The sequence below is a fragment of the Amphiura filiformis genome, chromosome 15 (assembly GCF_039555335.1).
Source record: "Amphiura filiformis chromosome 15, Afil_fr2py, whole genome shotgun sequence".
Lineage (NCBI taxonomy): Eukaryota > Metazoa > Echinodermata > Ophiuroidea > Amphilepidida > Amphiuridae > Amphiura > Amphiura filiformis.
Window position 1 is genome coordinate 8239136 of NC_092642.1, and position 24170 is coordinate 8263305.

Below are 24170 nucleotides of genomic sequence, written 5' to 3' on the forward strand. Positions count from 1 at the left end.
AGGAATCCATGGGTTTGTGTAACTTTAATAAACTAAATTGCTTGTAGAGATTCACTGTGGTTTTATAAATTCTGCTTCATTGAAATCAATATATATGTTTGATTTTTCCGAATAAGAAAAACACAATGTTTTTTGTTGTCTTGATCTCTTCTTGGCAGTAGGGATTTAGAATTGTGAAATCTCATGAAACCTTAATCAAGTAAAAACTGCTTTCTGTTGTTTTGTCTAAACAATCAAGAAAGTGAGGATGATGCCACAGAAATGGTTTGTGTATTAGATGGAAAGGTTTAGTTCACAAAGTGCCTTTGTGAAGAGTCATTAAATAAAGTGATTTGATGATACAGGTACAATGTTCAATTCTTGGCAAATCAAATTTGAAAAGTACTACTGACATGGGACAGGGGAAATGTCTTTAAGTGCCTGCTGTCAAGAGACAAAAAGGCCAAGAGGTATCCCATGCCTTTTTGCATGCATGATCACTTTGATACAAAAATTCTATCATTTTGTTTAAACTTTGGCACTATAATATTTTCATCTACCCTTAGGCTTGGGCCAGTTCTTAAGGTTATTAATTATTTTAAACTGTTGTGATTTGGTAGTTCACAGCATCTTACGAATGGTAGTGAGCTTTGGCAAAAATTGCATTGCTCAATTCATAGCGGCGTGTAGAAGAATTAAAATATCACAGATATACTTTTATAGGTGCTGCGGTTCTTGAGTTACGTTGTAAAGAGGGCTGAAACAACAACACTTTTGTAAAAGCGTACATAACTTATTAACAACAATAAATTAAGCAAGTTTGCAAAGTATATGATTTGTAGAATGAACTTTTGCAAAACATGAAGGTGTTAATTTTTAATAATATATTGATCTAGATAATGCCAATCGATTTTTAGGTTGCTTCGACCACCAATACCTCGTCTACCCTTAATAAGGCAGCTTTGCTTAAAACTACGTATATTGGCATGCACATCATGGGAAACATTGAATTCAGTCAGTATCTTGTTGTTTGGTCATGGCAGATGAGCAGACATGTATACATGCAGGGAGCTCATCCTTCGGCTCATCCTCCCTGCCCCTAGTGAAATGATTTCCCATGGCATTATGTAAATGTACTACTCATCTCAAGTCTTGATAAACAACATTATGGAACATGCAAGCTGCTGGAGGAAAACAAATTCCCAGAAGGTTACTGGGTTACTGATGAGGAGGCATCAGCCATGATCAAGAAATCCAGATATCAGGGTCCAGTCCAGTGTATTATTAAGTAGGGTTCATATTAATTAGTATTTAATATCATATATATTTGGGACCAATAATTCAGGTAATCTTAGCTGCTAATATCTGATTCTTTGAATTGGAACCAGGAGGAGGGGTTTTTTAGTGGAAATGTGTTTATGGTTTAAGAAAGGGTCTTTTTTTGTTATTCCAAAAATTGGTATAATTTCAGGTCTGTTGGTTTAAAGTTTGGTAGTTTTTCGGAGTCCCCGCAGCACGTCCCCACCCAAACAAAAGTTAAGACCCCCCAAATGGAAATGGGAGAAAATTCTTTTCATAAAAGTATTCTCTCTCTCATTTACTGGAATTACTGCAGTTGCATAAATTGGTGGACATCCGTGCGAGAACCTTTTTATATGTGGCGAGGGTTACATAGCTTTCACATTTAATGCATTGACTTGTTAAAAACCAGGGTACATAATCTGATTACGGGACAACATGGACATGGTTCATCCCTTCCCTCACCCAAACACACCTGCAATAATGAAATGGGCTATTCCAGTTGAAATTCATACACCCCCTGTGGAAGGCACAACCTTAATTTTCCACATAGGGAGTGTGAATTTCAAATGGGGTTACCTGAATGGGTGACTACACCCCCTGCGTGGGAGATTAAGGTCATGTCTTTCAAAGGGGGTGTATGGATTTCAATTGGAATAGCCCAATATGTGGAGTAGAGAAGGGAAAATCTTTACCTATCCCCCTGTGGCTTTTGCAGAGCTTTACGGGCTATGGGCACTATAATATGAAAGCAAGTGCATGGCAAGAAATCATGCACAGAATCTAGTATAGACTTGTGAAATTATTCATCAAAAAGCTTTTTTCAATGCTGCAGTACAAATGGGCTATTCCAGTTGAAATACATGGAAGACATGACCTTAATCTCCCACACAAGGGGTGTAGATTTCAAATGGAATCGCCCATTCAGGTAACACCCCCACATTCCCTGTGTGGAAAATTAAGGTTGTGTCTTCCATAGGGGGTGTATGAATTTCAACCGGAATAGCCCAATCCATGCTGCCAATTGTCAGACAGTGATTTAGGGATACCTTCATGTATACAGTCGTTATGAAATGCATTGTATTATTAGCCTTTACGAGTTAAGCGTTATTCAAAAGCGTTTGAAAAGCCTTCAGCATGTCTAAGAGTTCTCCAAATTATTCCGGAATAAATAATTGCCATAAACATTCTTAGGCGTCTATCAAACTGATCTCAAAATTCAATTGAGGCGACAAGTGTTTTGAGACATCAAATTATGTGCGGAGAATGTATGACCATTGTATCCTCAATGTTATTAAGAGGACAGAGGCCGCGTGTGAGTTTGTTTACAGTGTCCAGTTTAAATCTTCACACTGTCTGGCCGTGTTATGACAGGGCCAGCGGCAGGCAGGCGTCTTTACAAGTTGATAGCATTGCCATTTTGCTGTAGCCATGGTGCCTCGGAGTGAAGTGTTTATGGATGAGATAATAGCAGTGGCGAGGAAAGTGGTCATGGCTGAAGCTGCTATATGGGTTTTGCATTAAGGGGCTGAGCAATAATTATTAGCCAGGCGGTAAAATTTTTAAACGATGTGCCAAAGATTCCTCCCCTTACTCTCCCCTTTGCATAAGCTAAAGCTTTGGGTTCACTCAAAAAAGAGTTGTCTCATGATATAGCATCCGGTGAAATATCCGGTGAAATATTGGCTTTTCACTCTTTACATTTAGCTGATAGTTGACTAGTCTTGGCATTTAGTATTTGCAGGCTAGAGAGTGTCTTACATTTAGAAAATGTTCTCAGGCCATAGCAAACAGGGTAATGTGGCCACAGAAAGCTTAATCTTGGTCAGCTATCCAATTACCACGATAGGAATTGCTTTATTCTGTAGTAACTGGATAGCTGACCAAGTTTCAGCTGGCTGCAATGTGGCCACCTCATTTTACTTCCCCCATATCTAGACAGCTGCCCTAACATTTCTGACCATACTATATGCTTTTGCAGGCAGTAATCTCTCACTTGATGGATAAGCCCAAGCTGATCTTCATCATTGCAAAAATATAGCAAGCTCTCAAGCAGGTTGCTGAATGATAGTTGTACTCAGTTGTGCATATATTTTGTGAAGGCATCAATAATAAAAAGTTCATGAATGTGTTATTTTAGTACAACAGAATTTCAAACAAAATACAAATAATCAACATAGGGTAGAATTGGTGAACAATATGTGACACGATCTGGTCCATGGGGGCCAAAGGTGGCAAATTTGAAACTGAGATAAAGGTAAAAATATGGAGTAAAAAAAGCAAGAAAATACATAAGTATGCTAGAACTTTGGTGTTTTCAGTAAATGATAGCCTATTGTATGTATAATGTAATAATTACAGTAACTGAATTTTCAAAAATGCCTCCTTTGGCCCCCATGGACCAGATTGTGTCACATATTATGCACAATATTGCTGTAAATATATGCAAGGGACTGAATAAAAAATAATTTTGTGCATTTTGCACATTTGTTCTAATAAATAAATAATGAACGATACAATGTAGTTGGGACTTCTGCCATATTGAATCATGCCTGATTTATAAATGTATGTAAAAATGTAAATCAAGAAGGAGATTGATCACAATGAACATATCATTGAATGTGTCTTGTTTACAAAATGTATGAAGTGATAGGATTTAGATGGCGTCTGTACTTCAAGTTGGTTCAAAAGTGCAGGTGAATATGCTAGTCTTGGGTATTATCCACACCGCCAAGGAAGAAAGCCAGTGAGAATTCCATAATCTGGGCTGTATAAAGGTACTGCATATCTGATGTAGACATCTCAAAAAAAGTAACTACATTTTTGTAACCCCCTTAAATAATATTCAAAAAGCAGGCGATTGTATTACAAATCTGTAAAATGCGTTGGAAGCAGAATTTATTTCTGCACATTTTGATACCTCATTTGTAGCAATTGTCTAAATATTGACGTCACAGCGTACATTTAAATCAATGTAACCCAAGATTTGAAAGTTGCAGTAAATTCTATTGATTTGTATTCAGTATAATGGAAGGAAATCTGTAATGATATCCGAGTGTTTTTGGATTGTTGTAAGTGCAACTTTCAAATCTGGACCTCACTACATTAAATTGACCGGTGTATTATTGTTTTCTGGGCTATCGTATCAAATGAGGTGTCAAAATGCGCAGAAATAAATTCTGCTTCCAACTCATTTTACAGATTTGTAATACAATAGCCTGTTTTTGAATAATGGCCATTATTTAAGGGGGGTTAGTTACTTTTTTGAGATGTTTATCTGGTCTATGCTGTTTTTGCATATTGAGCCATGTGTTTGTGTATTCCTTCAGAATGTGATAGCCTTACTGCCTAACTTTCAGACTTGTTTTTAAACTTTAAATAAGTGACTCAATGACATAATGTTACAAATATCATCAATCTATCACAGAAACTGAAACCTGTGATTTGATCAGTTACTAGATTTGTCACAATTTCTACTTGACAGTTTGGCCATTGATTAGGTATTGTTTAAAATGCACCATTCATATCCGGGTAGAATTGATCAAGTAAAAAATGAAAATTATATTTAGAATTGTTTGTTGTATCCATGGTAGGAATACTGCTTTCATGAAATTACATGTATATTCACTAGTGGTGTTGATATTATCTAGAATCATGGTAAAAACATTACATACATTAAATTACACATATTCTTCGCTATAATTCTTCTCACCTCAAGATTGATAGTGATGACAAAAAGGGTCTCTGCATGCACGACAGGGTTTCAAATTTACTACAGTATTATTCTGTGATTCTGAGAACGGTCTGCACGCTTCACAGCTACGCACCTTAAAACACACAGTCATGCCAGTACTAATCTGGAGGTGTGAAGACGATAGTGGTGTGTTGATGTTGATGGTGATTTGTATGCGTAGGATAGAGTTAAGGGAGGTGATAAGGGTGTGATGCAATGGTAACCTGATGAATGTTGGATTCCCAAGCCAATGTCTTGAAATATGGGTATGATTATACAAGGAAATATGTATTAATACATGCACTATGGATGGCTGTGCTGCTGTGAAATATACATCCAGGATGATTTAATACTTACTAATTTTGCATATTGTTGTCATTTCTTTTTTGTTTATAAACGCATCGGTGCTTTGACTCATCGTCAGAATTCATATGCATGTATATTTTTTAAATAATTTTGTTTTGTTTTTGTTAATTTTGTTAGCATATCAAATTCAGGATATGAATTATTTATAATTTGCAGATGATTTTGTTGATAATCATCCATAAGTTGCTGAATAGATTCATCAGGTTTAAAGATAAATTTATGTAAAAACTATTCATCCATAAGTTAGTTTGAGTTACTTAAGATTTCGATACAACTATTTTATTTTGGAAATCTGTCCATGAAGTGTCCACCAGTTCTAAATAGCTCAACTACCAATTAAATTTTGGTGATGACGATGATGAAGACGATGATGTTGAAGATGATGATGATGATGATGATGGGATACAACTATTTTATTTCGAAAATCTGTCTATGAAGTGTCCACCAGTTCTAAATAGCTCAACTATCAATAAACTTTTGGTGATGACGATGATGAAGATGAAGATGATGATGCTGATGATGATGATGATGATGGGATACAACTATTTTATTTTGGAAATATGTCTATGAAGTGTTCACCAGTTCTAAATAGTTCAACTACCAATTAACTTTTGGTGATGACGATGATGATGATGATGATGATGATGATGATGATGATGATGAGATACAACTATTTTATTTCAGAAATCTTTCTATGAAGTGTCCACAAATAGCTCAACTACCAATTAATTTTAGGTGATGACGATGATGAAGATGACAATGATAATGATGGGATACAACTATTTTATTTTGGAATCTGTCTATGAAGTGTTCACCAGTTCTAAGTAGCTCAACTACCAATTAACTTTTGGTGATGATGATGATGAAGATGACGATGATAATGATGGGATACAACTATTTTATTTTGGAATCTGTCTATGAAGTGTCCACCAGTTCTAAGTAGCTCAAAGCTACCAATTAACTTTTGGTGATGATGATGATGAAGATGACGATGATAATGATGGGATACAACTATTTTATTTTGGAATCTGTCTATAAAGTGTCTACCAGTTCTAAATAGCTCAACTACCAATTAACTTTAGGTGATGACAATGATGAAGATGATGATGTTCATCATGATGATGATGATGGGATACAACTATTTTATTTCAGAAATCGTGTCTATGAAGTGTCCACCAGTTCTAAATAACTCAACTACCAATTAACTTTTGGTGATGATGATGATGATGATGTTGGATGATGATGATGATGATGATGATGATGATGATGATGATGATGATGATGATGTTGGATGATGATGATGATGACATTCTCTAGCTAAATTGTATATATGTTACAAATCGTGAACACCTAATTTTGTTTATATGATACATTTTAAGGCATGCGCAATAGAAAGATTAAAATGTAAATATATTACATTTTAAGAAAAATCCGACTTCTGCATTTCACTGAAGTGATGATGATGCTTATTTTGTATATTTAGCACGGCAGTAATTAGCGCCCTCTGTGTTACATTAATGGTGCTGTTGGCCAATTTTATACATTAAGGTTACTGTTGGTCAATGTTACATTAAGGTTAGGGTTAGGGATAGTGGATTAGGGTTAGGATTAGTGGGTTAGGGTTAGGGTTAGGGGGTTAGGGTTAGGGTTAGGGGTTAGGGTTAGGGTTAGGGGGTTAGGGTTAGGGTTAGGGTTAGGGTTAGGGTTAGGTGGTTAGGGTTAGGGTTAGGGTTAGGGTTAGGGTTAGGGGTTAGTGGGTTAGGAGTGGGTCAGGGTTAGGATTAGGGTTAGGGTTAGGATTAGGGATAGGGTAAGGGGATTAGGATTAGGGTTAGGGTTAGGATAACCTTAAGGGTGACGGGCTGTCTCTACTAGGTGACGGGCTGTCGATAGCGAAAATGAGATTCTGTTATCGACAGCCCGTCACCCATATCCATACTTAGAGACAGTCCGTCACCCATTTCACACTTTCTAGGGCGCACACCACTAAATAATCTTCCCATTGAAACACGTGTAAAAACACCGGTTTTCTTTGCTCATTTTGAGGCCTTTTGGGCTCGTTTTAAAATATTTTATGATGACCAGTCGATTGCAAATCGATGAAAGTTTAACATATGTTTCAATGTATGGGGTTCTTCCATCTCGTTTTCCCGCTAGGAGGCCGCGAACAGCGCCCTCACTGTTTTGACATGCTCTCAAGACTGCAAACCCGATTCTGCCATTTTTTAATTCGCGGACCTATTTTCTCAATAATTATAAAAATGCGACTTTTTTTTTTTTTTTTACTTATGTATAGGCTTTACACTTTAATTTAAGCTATAATTCGCCACTCTTTCTGATTAATAAGTCTAAAGACCAGCCCAAAATACCTCAAAAAGTTTCTGTTTTTTCCCGGAACTCATAAGGGTTACACAAATGGCGCATTGATTTAGTGGTGTGCTCTCTTCAAGGAAAAATGATGTTCATAAAATCAATTTTGTTATATTTTTCTTGAAATATAAAATGTTTTGAGTAAAACACTCAAGGTTTGAGTGCTCTGTGACATCCACATCAAGAGAAATGTCCTATCAAAGATGCATGGTGCATTCCAAAAATGTGCACATTTTCAACATTTTGACCATTTGTGCTTATTTCCCTAGATTTGCATTAAATACCAATTCTCAACATATAGTTTTTGACCGTTTATCTGCTAAAACCGCTTTAAAATGAAAAGAAATTAGGTTTCATAATGGCAAAGGTCTATATATTAATGATTTTACAACAATCACCCCCCTTATAAAATAATTAAGATTTGAAAGGTTTAAAGACTTGTGCCGATTTGTCACCTTAAGACAATTTTGCTTCAAATCTTAGAAATCTTAGTTTTCTCACAATTTTGACAGTTTCTTTAACTTTGAAGACCTCTGAGAGAATAAACTTAGCGACTTGCATCTAAAAGCGCATTAAATATATTCACTAACATAACAACTATCTATTAAAATAAAAAAAACGCAACTTAATCGACAGAAAACTTCAATTTTGGCTAAATCTCTCAGGAGCACGATTTTTTACGCCTAGGCCCTTGAAGGCGCACACCACTAAATAATCTTCCCATTGAAACACGTGTAAAAACACCGGTTTTCTTTGCTCATTTTGAGGCCTTTTGGGCTCGTTTTAAAATATTTTATGATGACCAGTCGATTGCAAATCGATGAAAGTTTAACATATGTTTCAATGTATGGGGTTCTTCCATCTCGTTTTCCCGCTAGGAGGCCGCGAACAGCGCCCTCACTGTTTTTGACATGCTCTCAAGACTGCAAACCCGATTCTGCCATTTTTTAATTCATGGACCTATTTTCTCAATAATTATAAAATGCGACTTTTTGGCGACTCAAATTTATGTATAGGCTTTACACTTTAATTTAAGATATAATTCGCCACTCTTTCTGATTAATAAGTCTACAGACCAGCCCAAAATACCTCAAAAAGTTTCTGTTTTTTACCGAACTCATTAGGGTTACACAAATGGCGCATTGATTTAGTGGTGTGCCCCTTCAAGGAAAAATGATGTTCATAAAATCGAATTTTGTTATATTTTTCTTGAAATATAAAATGTTTTGAGTAAAACACTCAAGGTTTGAGTGCTCTGTGACATCCACATCAAGAGAAATGTCCTATCAAAGATGCATGGTGCATTCCAAAAATGTGCACATTTTCAACATTTTGACCATTTGTGCTTATTTCCCTAGATTTGCATTAAATACCAATTCTCAACATATAGTTTTTGACCGTTTATCTGCTAAAAACCGCTTTAAAATGAAAAGAAATTAGGTTTCATAATGGCAAAGGTCTATATATTAATGATTTTACAACAATCACCCCCCCTTATAAAATAATTAAGATTTGAAAGGTTTAAAGACTTGTGCCGATTTGTCACCTTAAGACAATTTTGCTTCAAATCTGAGAAATCTTAGTTTTCTCACAATTTTGACAGTTTCTTTAACTTTGAAGACCTCGCAGAGAATAAACTTAGCTCGACTTGCATCTAAAACGCATTAAATATATTCACTAACATAAAAACTATCTATTAAAATATAAAAAACGCAAACTTAATCGACAGAAAACTTCAATTTTGGCTAAATCTCTCAGGAGCACGATTTTACGCCTAGGCCCTTGAAGGCGCACACCACTAAATAATCTTCCCATTGAAACACGTGTAAAAACACCGGTTTTCTTTGCTCATTTTGAGGCCTTTTGGGCTCGTTTTAAAATATTTTATGATGACCAGTCGATTGCAAATCGATGAAAGTTTAACATATGTTTCAATGTATGGGGTTCTTCCATCTCGTTTTTCCGCTAGGAGGCCGAACAAGCGCCCTCACTGTTTTTGACATGCTCTCAAGACTGCAAACCCGATTCTGCCATTTTTTAATTCGCGGACCTATTTTCTCAATAATTATAAAAATGCGACTTTTTTGGCGACTCAAATTTATGTACCGGTATAGGCTTTACACTTTAATTTAAGCTATAATTAGCCACTCTTTCTGATTAATAAGTCTAAAGACCAGCCCAAAATACCTCAAAAAGTTTCTGTTTTTTTTTTTTACTCATTAGGGTTACACAAATGGCGCATTGATTTAGTGGTGTGCCCCCTTCAAGGAAAAATGATGTTCATAAAATCGAATTTTGTTATATTTTTCTTGAAATATAAAATGTTTTGAGTAAAACACTCAAGGTTTGAGTGCTCTGTGACATCCACATCAAGAGAAATGTCCTATCAAAGATGCATGGTGCATTCCAAAATGTGCACATTTTCAACATTTTGACCATTTGTGCTTATTTCCCTAGATTTGCATTAAATACCAATTCTCAACATATAGTTTTTGACCGTTTATCTGCTAAAAACCGCTTTAAAATGAAAAGAAATTAGGTTTCATAATGGCAAAGGTCTATATATTAATGATTTTACAACAATCACCCCCCTTATAAAATAATTAAGATTTGAAAGGTTTAAAGACTTGTGCCGATTTGTCACCTTAAGACAATTTTGCTTCAAATCTGAGAAATCTTAGTTTTCTCACAATTTTTGACAGTTTCTTTAACTTTGAAGGCCTCTGAGAGAATAAACTTAGCGCGACTTGCATCTAAAACGCATTAAATATATTCACTAACATAAAAACTATCTATTAAAATTAAAAAAAACGCAACTTAATCGACAGAAAACTTCAATTTTGGCTAAATCTCTCAGGAGCACGATTTTACGCCTAGGCCCTTGAAGGGCGCACACCACTAAATAATCTTCCCATTGAAACACGTGTAAAAACACCGGTTTTCTTTGCTCATTTTGAGGCCTTTTGGGCTCGTTTTAAAATATTTTATGATGACCAGTCGATTGCAAATCGATGAAAGTTTAACATATGTTTCAATGTATGGGGGTTCTTCCATCTCGTTTTCCCGCTAGGAGGCATGAACAGCGCCCTCACTGTTTTTGACATGCTCTCAAGACTGCAAACCCGATTCTGCCATTTTTTAATTCATGGACCTATTTTCTCAATAATTATAAAAATGCGACTTTTTTGGCGACTCAAATTTATGTATAGGCTTTACACTTTAATTTAAGCTATAATTAGCCACTCTTTCTGATTAATAAGTCTAAAGACCAGCCCAAAATACCTCAAAAAGTTTCTGTTTTTTACCGGAACTCATTAGGGTTACACAAATGGCGCATTGATTTAGTGGTGTGCCCCCTCTACTTATTTTACATTTTTACCCCGTAATTTCCCTCATTCTTCAGGCCTTAAGGTTACTGTTGGTCAATGTTACATTAAGGTTAGGGTTAGGGATAGTGGATTAGGGTTAGGATTAGTGGGTTAGGGTTAGGGTTAGGGTTAGGGTGGGGGTTAGGGTTAGGGTTAGGGTTAGGGGTTAGGTTAGGGTTAGGGTTAGGGTTAGGGTTAGGGTTAGGGTTAGGGTTAGGGTTAGGGTTAGGGTTAGGGTTAGGGTTAGGGGTTAGTGGGTTGGGGTTAGTGGGTCAGGGTTAGGATTAGGGTTAGGATTAGGGATAGGGTAAGGGATTAGGATTAGGGTTAGGGTTAGGATAACCTTAAGGGTGACGGGCTGTCTCTACTAGGTGACGGGCTGTCGATAGCGAAAAATGAGATTCTGTTATCGACAGCCCGTCACCCATATCCATACTTAGAGACAGTCCGTCACCCATTTCACACTTTCTACTTATTTTACATTTTACCCGTAATTTCCCTCATTCTTCAGGCCCTGCCCTCTATCGGTGGCTAATTTACAGTTTAAGCTTGTTTGCTATTGTATTGGGAGCAACATTGTTTCTTTATAGGCCTGCGGCGCAACCTTGAACAATATTGTCCTTGAGCTAACGCCCGTAGCCACCCCAGCCAGCCCCATACCTCATTTCAGTTTTTTAAATTAACAAAATTCTGCTTTTTACATTTTATGATGATGATGATGATGATCATCATCATCATCATCATCATCATCATCATCATCATCATCATCATCATCATCATCATCATCATCATCATCATCATCATCGATGATGATGATGGAAGAGGAGGAGAACATTGGCAATCACTATGATCATGGTGATCTTGAGAATGTCATCAAAGTTGCCGCTGGTTGTTCATACAATATGCATTCATTGATTTCAAAAGTCTACAGATGCATGTAATTTATATTGCTCAAAGGCTGACAAGCATGAAATTACTGGGGTGTATTACTGGAAAGTGATCTGGGAAAAAGAGTGACAAATCTAGATTGTTGTAACAAGAAATATATCGGAAATAAATCTGATGCCGATTGCTTGATTAATCTAGCTTGATCTACCCATTCTTTAACATGGATTAAAGTGTTGAAAGTGACTAAATTTTTGCACATTTTATACCCTTTCTCAAGAGCTGCAAACCCTAAGGAAACAAATTCCAATCACTTACAGTCAACTTACCAGTTTTGAACCAAATTATTTTTGCAGAAAATGTCAACAATCTTGTGTAAAAAAATTGATATATCTCTTTAAAGAGTGTGACCAGATCTTACACCTCATCTATATTTCCTTGTTTGTATATTTAATTATTCATATTCTTTTAATGTTATTTGTATATGAATGATATATGTATGTTATCAGGGCTTCCAGTGAGACCAGTACTTTTGTATTGATGGAATTTTCCTGAATTAATAACGAATAAATAAAATACACTACAGAGTTGAGCAACAAATAATTGACTCAGTCGCTGAGCTGTTCATTTCCAACTTCTCCGTCAAAAATAATGAAAAACCCAGAGAACTTGATCCGATTATTGTTCTTATGTGAAGTATAGAGACAAATTAATCAGTATTCGTGGCACAAACTGCCTAGCTTTTCCGATTCCCAATTGTTTCCAATTACTACCTCAGTAATGTACTTTGTTCTCCCAGTATTCAAAATTTAATGAATAGTCGTGATACTGCTAATGCATATTTGATTGCATATTGCTGGTAATCATGGGGTAAAGGATGCTAATTTTTCTGTGGGTGATTATGTTTCCTTTTTACCCCTCCTTATTTTGCAGGTTTTGTTCAAGTTACATTCGCAATGAATCAATTATTTATGAATTTTCAAGCCAAAAATAGAATAATGAGCAAATGACACTTCCATGAATGCATTGAATAGCATTGAATAGCAATTGAATAGACAATTTGCATGAGATCGAATGCAAACTTGAAAGTGAAATAATGTAACTGTGAGAATAATTAAAATGGCTGAATATATAAGTAAAAAAATATCATTATGATTATACTTGGCATTATTTTTCAGGGATGTCATCAGATGAGGGGGGGAGGTGACTTTTAGAGGGGCAACATTTGACAAAAATAGTCAAAAATGGCCTAACAAAGGCCTACAAATCTTAAAATTTCTGGTGGCCAGCATTCGGGGTGTTCCACAGGGGACAGCTTCCCCTTTGCTACGCCACAGGAAACATGATAGCCCTGGCCACTTACAGAAGGAACAGAATTTTTATGAGGGAACATTATAAGAAAAAAAAAGAAGCACTAGCATGTGAAAGCCATTCTAGCACATAGGCCTATGCAATTATGTCCATGTTGTTTAAGTTTTGGAAAAAAATGCAGCAAAACACTAGAAAAAGTGGGCTAAAAACACACACTCACTCCACACAAAATCCTGTCTAGCACTTAGCTTGTTTTTAGATTTGAGCAGAAAAAAAGCATAGCACATAGCTTTGTTTGCAAAATGTTTGAGACAAACCTTTGTTTTTTTGGCCTTATCTTTACCATCAAATTGATCTATTCATCTATTAATGCTTGGAGTAGTTAGGAAAACTTCTTGTGTACAGAAGCAACAGTTCTTACTGTAGTTAGTGTCTAGATGGTCTTCACACTACTCTGTCTTTCTCTGTCTTACGATTTTTGATTTTCTGTGGCTAATCTGTGCTAAAATTATATGTGCACTAAAAGGGACATTTCATTTCCACAGGGGGTTTGTACTTGGGTGGAGTGCCATGCTTTTGTGCAAGTCAATATGTTTACTAGGGTGGGTATCACAAACAGTAACAACTCATCGTAACTTCTAAACCCATTTTTAGCTCATTGCGTAAATGCAATGCACTATAGGCATAGTCCATATTTCTGTATGTTTTTTTCTTTCTCTTGCTACATCGTTTGAGCAATGGATCTGGTAATTTGAGGGGGCGATCTTTCCATGATTGTTCATGATTGTTACTTATTTAGCTAGGAAAATTCGGACGGAAAGTGTCATTTTTGGAGCATTTTGTTACTGAAAATGTTTACCAAATTTCATGGAATAGTCTCCTATGCAGACTGTTTGTGGTGCTTTTCATATTACAAACACTGTACAAACTCCTTGATCTGGCGATTTTGTAAAAGAGATGTTGAACTTTACTGTTTCAGTGCGGCTACAATGTTTGCTTTTCAGTGTTGCTTAAAGCACCAATTGGGCTTGTGCTGTCTATAGGCCCTTACTTCTGTGCACGAGCCATGAGCAAATAGTGTCTCAAATTCTCCCAAATCAGAACTAATTGGGCTACCAAATTGTTGGTTGGCAACCCTGACTATGAACAAACATCTCACTCATTTACACTTATCACACATCTTGACCCAATTAGTTATGTAAACATTTACTCAAGGTGAAATGTCCTTTTGACTGGCACTTTTACAGTGCCCAGTACCGTACTGACGCGAGTATAGTCCCACCCCGTTTTTGGGTGAACATTTTTCAAAATTGGGTTTTTTTATTTTTTTTTTAAGTTTTTATTTTTTCGGTTTTGTAGTGTCCCTGGACCTAGACCTAAATGCTAGGATCATTCATGGTTGACCTAAAAAAAAATAAAAAATTCAAGATGTTTTATATTTTTTAATATGAAAATTGATACTTGGTATTCATGTCATACTCTATTAATGATTTCAAAATGCATTCAAATTTAATGCATTTTGAAATCATTAATAGACTATGACATGAATATAAATTATCAATTTTCATATTAAAAATACAAAACATCTTAATTTTTTTTTTTTTTTTTTTTTTTTTAATTTCTGAAATTTTTCGAAAATTTGGGGTGGGACTTTACTCGAAGGTGGGACTATACTCGCGTCAGTACGGTATATCAGTATATATGGGACCATGACAACCCCTCTCTGACATTACAAAACAGACAAACAGAAAGTCTGAACAGGGAAGTGCTGGGGGTAAACACTAGGCTAGTGGCCTTTCCCTGTTCTGAAGATTGAAGGAGCACTTGTTTGAAATATGAAGTCAGGACAATTAGATGTGTGTGCAAAATTTTAATTGTTTTAAATCATTTCATTTACCATGAAAGTGATGTAGTTTTTAAGTTTCAAGTTTTTATTTGGAAATTGCTTTTACAACACTGGGACTCATCTATCCGATGGTGCATCCAAGACATTAAATATACAAACAAAACTGTATTAAACAAAATAAAATCAAAGGATACTCGACAAGCAAAAGGTACAAATAAATAAATGCCTTGAATAAATAAATATCTTGAGAACAGTAAGTATATTTTCAAAATGCTGATTTGTGCTTGATCACAGCACTATGGTGATTTTGAGGTTTGAGAATACTGAAATGTGTTTTTCAAAGTTGGCAGCCCTGTATACATAGCTATACATGGCTATACATAGCTATACATGGCTATGACATGGTTACATAATGGCTATACATAGCTATGCATGGCTATACATGGCCAAACATAGCTATTCATGGCTATACATAGCTATGCATGGCTATACATAGCTATGCATGGCTATACATAGCTATGCATGGCTATACATAACTATGCATGGCTATTCATAGCTATGCATGCCATTTACCATGAAAGTGTTGTAGTTTTTAAGTTTCAAGTTTTTATTTGGAAATTGCTTTTACATCAGTGGCACTCATCTATCCGATGGTGCATCCAAGACATTAAATATACAAACAAAACTGTATTAAACAAAATAAAATCAAAGGATACTAGACAAGCAAAAGGTACAAATAAATAAATGCCTTGAATAAATAAATATCTTGAGAACCGTAAGTATATTTTCAAAATGCTGATTTGTGCTTGATCACAGCACTATGGTGATTTTGAGAATACTGAAATGTGTTTTTTCAAAGTTGGCAGCCCTGTATACATAGCTATACATGGCTATGATGACATGGTTACATATGGCTATACATGGCCATACATAGCTATCCATGGCTATACATAGCTATCCATGGCTATACATAGCTATGCATGGCTATACATAGCTATACATGGCTATACATAGCTATGCATGACTATACATAACTATGCATGGTTATACATAGCTATGCATGGCTATACATAACTATGCATGGCTATACATAGCTATGCATGGCTATACATATCTATGCATGGCTATACATAGCTACGCATGGTATTCCTGACCATAACCCATAACAAATGAGCTACAGCACCAGTGGTGCTCTTGTTATATCCTCAAACACATCGTAACAGTTAAATGAGTAAAATTACATGTTCAAATAACTGTATGTGACAATATCCACCCTTGATCAAACTAGAGATTCAAGGTTGAACCCCTGATGTCTTCTTGGGCTCATCATGCATTATTCATGTCTTGACTTCAAGCACGCATACACCCTGTAATAATTAATAAGCCGTTTAAAGCGCAACGATGGCATCTTAATAAGAGACTATCTACATGATGGTTATGGAACCAGATTGATCTGCACCAGGGTCTATGTCTGCACCAATTAATCCAGATCTAGTACACATTCTTTAGGGTGTACTCCTGATGTCCTTTCAAGCTCATGCATTATTCATGTCTTGACTGCAGAGACATGTACTCGTACACCCTGTAATTAATAAGCAGTTCAAAAAGGGCAATGATGACATCAAATCTACATTATGGGTATTAATTTAGATTGATCTGCACCAATTAATCTAGATCTGATACACATTCTTATTAAGGTTGTAATCTTGAAGTATTCTGAGGCTCATGCATTATTCCTGCCTTGACTGAAGAGGCTTCAGGTACACATACCTGAAAAATAAACAGTTAGAAGAGTCATGAACCAATTAATGATGGCATCAAGCCATCTACATACATGATGGGTATGATCTGCACCAGTTAATCCAGATCAAGTACACATTCTTTTAGGCTGTACTCCCGACCCGATGTCTTCTAAGGCTCATCCATTATTCATGTCTTGACTGAAGAGACTCCTGCATACATACACCCTGTAATATGATTAACCCTAATGCCCTAGTTGCTTTTTGGCAAGGGGGAAGGAAAGAAGGAAGGAAGAATGAAATAAGAGAAAACTTTTTTTCTCGGATGCGGTTTTGAACCACCGACCCCTCAGGGCCAGAGACGTGCACAGGCCTACCTTGCCACGGGAGTGTAGCTTGCCCAATGCCCGGCCAAGCTTTCTGATGCCGTATGACTGTTTGCATGATGATGCAATCACATCATGTGGGCTACCTGCCTGTGCATATGCTTTTGGAATTTTTTGATGTTTGGTAAGGCAATGATGGCATCTTTTAAACAAGATCTACAAGATGGATATGAATCTAGATTGGTCTGCAACAATTAATCCAGATGGCAAATTTAAATATAAGAACAACAGAAAATGATGAAAATATCTCTTTAAAATTTGCTATATAGCATTCTCTTTAGTCCATTGTGATAAATTCAGACCGGCAAAACCTTCTCTGAATTCTGAAAGTATTGCACACCTTAAGTCTCTCTTTAGTCCATTGTGATAAATTCAGACCTGCAAAACCTTCTCTGAATTCTGAAAGTATTGCACACCTTAAGTCTTTGAATTTGTCGGTATCTGGTTTGTGTACATTTACAAGGTTTTGGTCTCAATGTCCCTCATTCTGACTTCGGTAGGTTGGCAGGTCTGAGATCTATATTTCTTTAAATTAAGAAAATGTTGGTACTGAAAATTTTACCTGCCTGAGAGCAAAATTAACCTTCCACCGGTATAATGTATGTAGTTGCTAAGTTACAACCTTGCCTCTCCATCAGCTAAAAATTCACAATAACGTTATGAACATGTAGCGGAAATATTGTCAAAACAACTTACAGGAGTTACTTTATTAATTTAAAATGACAGCACTGATCAAAATGAGCAGTCTTGCATATTGTCTCTTGGATGCTCATTATATTGATTGTGCTGAGTTGGTGATGTAAAGCACTTTACTTTGGTAACACCTAGATATTTTAGTATAATTATTTTGATGCTCATAATTGTGCTGAGTTGGTGATGTAAAGCACTTTACTTTGGTAACACCAAGATATTTTAGTATAATTATTTTGATGCTCATAATTGTGCTGAGTGGGTGATGCAAAGCACTTTACTTTTGGTAACACTGTATACCATAATATTTTATTATTTTCTTGTGTGATTTGAAACTTCTGCTGTTTTATGGATGACTTCAAAGAGGTGCACATTTTGCATAAAATTTGCCTAAAGATGAATCACAATTATGTGAAAAATGAAGTTTAAATCATTGAAACATGAAGCAAATGAATAAAAACATCTAGAGATCCGCCTTGCCCAGAAATAAGCATAGTTTACATAAATTTTGCATTCATTTGCATCCATCAGTTGTATTACAGATACCTCGCATGAAGGGTTTCATTATGAAAAAAATTACAAAAATTTCTAATTAGGAAAGGTTATAAAGATGAATGTCACCATTTATTCATGCTTGAAGTACATTGTATTATACAAAACATAGAACTGGCTCAGTTCCCTGATCGTGTTGCCCTTGAATAGCAAAGCAGCCACTCGAGCCCGCCAGGGTGAGACCAAGCTAGTTGGAGTATATCACAGAGCACGGAGCTAGTGCTACATTGTATATAAAATATTTGATTTTTGCAGATTATCATTTTGAAAGATGTTTTAATCATCACCCACTCAACTTCATACTTTTAATTAAAATATCTTTCTGATGGTAGGTGCTGCTGATTTGTTTAAACCATTATATTAATTAATGAAGAAGATATCATTAAGGGTGTGTTGGTCAAAGTTAAATTATAGCCTACTATTTATAGGCTTACTTTTTATCTAGTGCTTATGTTATACGGGGTGGGTAGTTTAGTGTTTAGTTAAAGTCAGATTCACACATGACGGAGCTGGACAACCTTTTCAGTCAGTCGGCGCAACCCTGTGAAACCTTGTCGCTTTTTATGGATTCTTTCTCTACTTATTTACTTGTTTAGTATGCATTTTGTGACTGCAAACATGAGCATGGTATCCACCTTAAAAAAACAAGTCTCCCATGCACCCCTTCCTTAGGGTTTATGTGAAATACTGATAAAAATGATCAGTAGCACATGCCTACCTGTACATTTGATGCAATGGATGTGACCAGAAAGAAATGTCCCATTGATTTTCAGTTGTAAAATGGTTCCAGCAATATTGTCTGGCCCTAGCTAGAGTATCATGATATATTTTTTCAGCATATACCCATTGGAATGGTTCACAGTGAGAGGAAGGAACTTAAAGAAGGAAACTATAAAGTATCCAACCAGCCGGTATTTAACATCAGCTAATGTTACTTTAAAACACCTGTCAATGCAAGGCAGAATATTAACAGTGTATTATTCTATCAATTGATAGGTATGAGTCCAGAGGCATTTAGGGTGCTGGAAAACACACCTTTTATAATGGTGTACAATTCATGTTCAGGTTGTACATATGAAGAGAGATAGAGAGCAAAAGAGAAGGAGAAAGAGAGAACTCAGGAGAAATCTGAACCTTAAACAAGGCCCATGGAAGGCATTGGAAAAGTTCTCATTTAGGTTGTGAAAAGAGAGTACTGGGAGAGATAGAACTTGAGGGAGATATGTGCACCTAAAAGAAGGCCTGTGGACGGTTCTGGAAAAGTCACTATTGAAGTTATGAATAGAGAGATATATATGGGAGAGAAAGAGAAGCTGAGAGAGAACTTGAGGAAGGTGTGAACCTACAACAAGGTGATTTAAACTTTTTCATGCATCCTAAAACAAAGCCCATTGAGGGTGCTAAGAAAGTCACCATTAATAATATTGTTGTAACCGTGTATAATTCCAACTGAAGTTATGAACAGAAAGAACTTAGAAAAAATGGGGAGAAGCTGAGAGAGAACTTGAGGGAGGTGAGAACCTAAAACAAGGTGATTTAAATTTAAACTTTATTGTGCGCCCTAAACAAGGCTCATTGAGGGTGCTGGGAAAGATTTTGTAATAGTTATGAATAGAAAGAAATAGAGAAGCTGAGATAAACATGACCCGAATATGTAAACCTACAACAAGGTCTATTGAGGGTGCTGGAAAATCAGCTTTAATATAAGAATACAATTCCAATTGAGGTTATAATTATGAAGAGAGGAAGCCAATACTAAGAGACATTGAGAAAATTTGAGAGACATAATGTATACTGAAACAAATCCCAAAATATAGAGGATGCTGGAACTAATTGAGCTTGTGAAACAAGAACTTCAGGGTGTCACATGAATGTACAGTCCTTTCATGCTCACCCTGTACCTCATAATCATTCTCAAGCAATGATGGATAGAGTTTTATCAACTTGTCTATGATGGAATAGTCTCAGTGTAATATTTGATAGGAAGATGAAATCATTTATTAACTATGTAAACTATATGTTATAATAGTCATCATATCATATTAGCTTGTGTTATGACAGATGAATGCCATGCTAATTTCCGCCATCCTTGGCATTGAGTACCCTCCGGCAGATGCTAAGGAATTGCTAGTAGGCAGTGTGACACACTACACAGAATACTAATCCACATCAATGTATGCCAGATCAATGTGGCCCTGTGTAGTGACTAGATCTAAATGGCACAAATATCACATGGAGACAGTGCAAGTATTGTTCGTTGCATTACAATATGCAGCAAAAGTCACCCTGAGCGAGTTGGATGACAGGAACCTTATTTTTCCAGTTTTAGTCATTGAACTAAAAAACTGCAGTGCATACTCTTAATATAATACATTGATCTTAATGAGTCGAGGAAGCCAATAATTGCATTCATATTTCATAGGTCTTGCAGTTTTTCGAGCATTGTTTATCAACAAAAGCAAGGGACTCGTCTATCGATATGCTCGAACGAACCGCTACGCTGTTCAATGGCTTTCTTGTACTACATGAAATGTGGCGGGCGATTTAAAATGCACGTGCCCTGAGCAAACTACAATGCGTACGCACACTGCAGGGCAAAGAACAATGGAAATTGCAATAATTCGCGCGCGTACTACCAGGCAATGACGTCACATGTCAAGTGGTCTATAGAACCCATACCATTCCTCTTGTGTGCCAGCTTTATTTGTCTCAATTTGTCTCTTAACTCTCTTTGCAAACACAGCTAGCTCATCCCACGGGATCATCCTCCCCTACAACTCATCTTAGAGGGGCGTGGTCCAATATCAATCGGGTCACGTTACATTAAGGCATTTCCCATTGCAGTGTAGTATAGTGTTATACTCATTTAGTATGCAATGCAGGCTAGTACATATTAATGCACATTGATGTGGTTCCTCACTCCCATGTAGAGTGCCCAATGTATTGAATGGAAACAATTTCAGTTCTGGAGTTGAAATGCGTAAGCTGGGTATAAAGCCCAAAGCAAACACAAACAATGTTGCTTTTCTCATCAGTCTGATACCGATTATAGTCAAATTGTGCTGCATTATGATATGACTACATGTAGCATGAAGCGGAGTTTATACTATAGTTGCGGACTATAAGTAGCATAAAGCGGAGTTTATACTCCACTCGCTTGTAACAAGTGGCTCATTTCTAACCAGTGATGGTGAATGTTTTTTCCAGATCAACAAGAAATTGTTCACCTAATATGATTAGAATTATTGAAGATAATTTCTGTTTAAGCCTGTGAAATAGTCAGATTCTACCCTTTATTCTGTCAAGATATTAAAAATGAAAGAGACTTAATTAGTTTTTTGTTGACATTAAATGCAGTCATGAGTATCATTTACCTGTAAGTTGGAGAGAAGATAATTTCAGGAGAATAAGAAAACTGCTGGAAAAATACGATTTTCAGAGCCTGGTAGCCTGTTATGTGTAATAACAAACAGGCTATTCCATTTGATAACCATACTCCCCTTGTGGAAGATTTTGGGATTCCAACTAAATTTAACAGTTTTACCCTTTTAAGATACAACCATTTTCATTCATAAATGGTGGGAGATTTTGCAATTCCAAACAAAATTTTCTGATTTTCGGGTAAGTTTTGCTAAATTTCAATTAGAATTATAAAGGTACATATAAAGGTACATAAAGGTACATAAAAAGGTACCATAAAATTAGCAAAAATGCCAGCTGGATAGAACATAAATGCAACTGGAATCAATATGGCAGTATAATTTTCCACAGGGGGTGTGTAGATTTTAAATAGAATAGCGCAATGAGAGTCGTAATAGGCAATATTGTCTTAACACGATGCAACGTTTGGGTAAACAGCCGTTAAGTGATCAATCTAACTACAGATATGTTTCCATTTGAGGACAACTTCAATTGGGTAATGAAATGAAGAAAATTGTTAGGTTTTGTTAGGACTGCTATAAATTGATCAAACCCATGAAGCCTTGGGGCCCTGTGCAGTTCCCACTTAAAGTGGGACATGTTACTCTAGATGAGGAACATTTATAAAACAAAGAGGAACCTGTTACACAAGTGAAGGAAAGCTGACATTTGAAAGAAATGTACCTCTTCTTGCAATTAAATGTAGTGCAGAATGCAGATTTTGATTAATTGAGTTTCATGGTTAAAGTAAACCACATATGCTACACATAAACCAAGTTATGCAATTAAATTTTCCACGTTTAAGCTTATATCTTAATACTTCTGACTTGTAATGCAAAAACTTATGTTGTCTCATCACTTTGCCTTTCACAGATGAATTGAGTTGGATGGCTTTAATGTAAACTGTGTATCCAGTATACAATTAAATTTTCAAGCGTTTAAGCTTCAACTTCCAAAAAGAAAGCTGACAGTTTAAAAAATGTACATATTCTTCCTGTTAAATGTTGTGCAGAACCATAAACCCCAGGGATATTTGATGAATTGAGTTTGATGGCTTGAATATAAAACACATGACTTGCACATAAACCAGTTTATGCAATTAAACCTTCAAATGTTTAATCTTCTGTTCCATTTCTGTGTTGTTTTTACAGGCTGTCATAGACAAGTTAAAAATGGAGCAAGAAACTGCTGAATACTTTGCCTTGTATGAAGTTCAAGAAGACTTTGGTAAGTATATATTCAAGGGTTATATCTTTATCCCCCTGAGCACTACCTGTCGATCTAACCTTGCCTCTGATTGGTCAATTACATGATATCTTCACTTTAATCACCAATCAGAATGGAGCTTTGCAAATAATTCACCCCAATTTTTTGCATGGTGAAATTATTCTAACAATGTTGCTGATTGGGCCAATTGATATGAAAATTTCTTTTTGGCCAATCGGGAGGTAGTTCTCATGGGTTAAACAAAAAAAACATTTTGAAAACAAACTTTACTGTAGTATACATCTGCAAATATTATTTTTATGATAAAAAATGTAGAAATCCAGAATTGAAATTTTGTTTGTGCCGTTTGACTGGCTGCGAATTACTCATTATTGCCGGTATAACACTGTATGCACCTCGTCAACCTGTCTTGAAGTTTGCAATGTGAACCTCCGGTTCAAGTAAAATGTTACCTTTGTATTCTTTCTCCGTTTTATTTCATGCAGAAAGAAAACTAGCCGTCACAGAATTCCCGCACAACTTGTATATACAGAACTACTCAACAGATAATAACACAAGTTGCATCACACTACGCAAGTGGGTCTTCTCACCGCAACAAGAACTCTTTCTTAATCACGATGAGGTTGCGATGAACTTTCTTTTTTGGCAGGTAGGTATCACCTTTATGCTATTCGCCGATGGCACGGTCATCTCAAAACGAGTTTCTACGTGCAAAGTGTGTGTTGCGTGTACGTACGCCTATTAAACGTGTGCTCTAAATATTGCAAGGAGTTTCCCAAAAGAAAGAATCAGGTTGAACTCAACAGTTGCCTTAACTCATTATACAATGGACTATTCCAGTTGATATCCATCTACATGAGACATTACCTTAATCTTCTACACAATGGTATGAATTTCAACTGGAACAGCCAATTATACGATCGTATAAGATCAGACCACGATTATTAGCATATTATTTCCATCATGGTCATAAATTTTCAAGAAGGGATTTCCCCAAAG

At 36.1% G+C, this 24170-nt stretch overlaps 1 protein-coding gene across 1 annotated transcript in view; it reads left to right on the forward strand.

Moving 5' to 3' along the window:
• The window catches only part of LOC140171199 (sorting nexin-27-like), a 153747-nt gene that overhangs the window by 115490 nt on the left and 14087 nt on the right, over positions 1-24170 (forward strand). Inside the window, 2 exon segments of the mRNA XM_072194412.1 lie at positions 23096-23171; positions 23657-23820. Of these exon segments, the coding sequence (XP_072050513.1) occupies positions 23096-23171; positions 23657-23820 (240 nt within the window).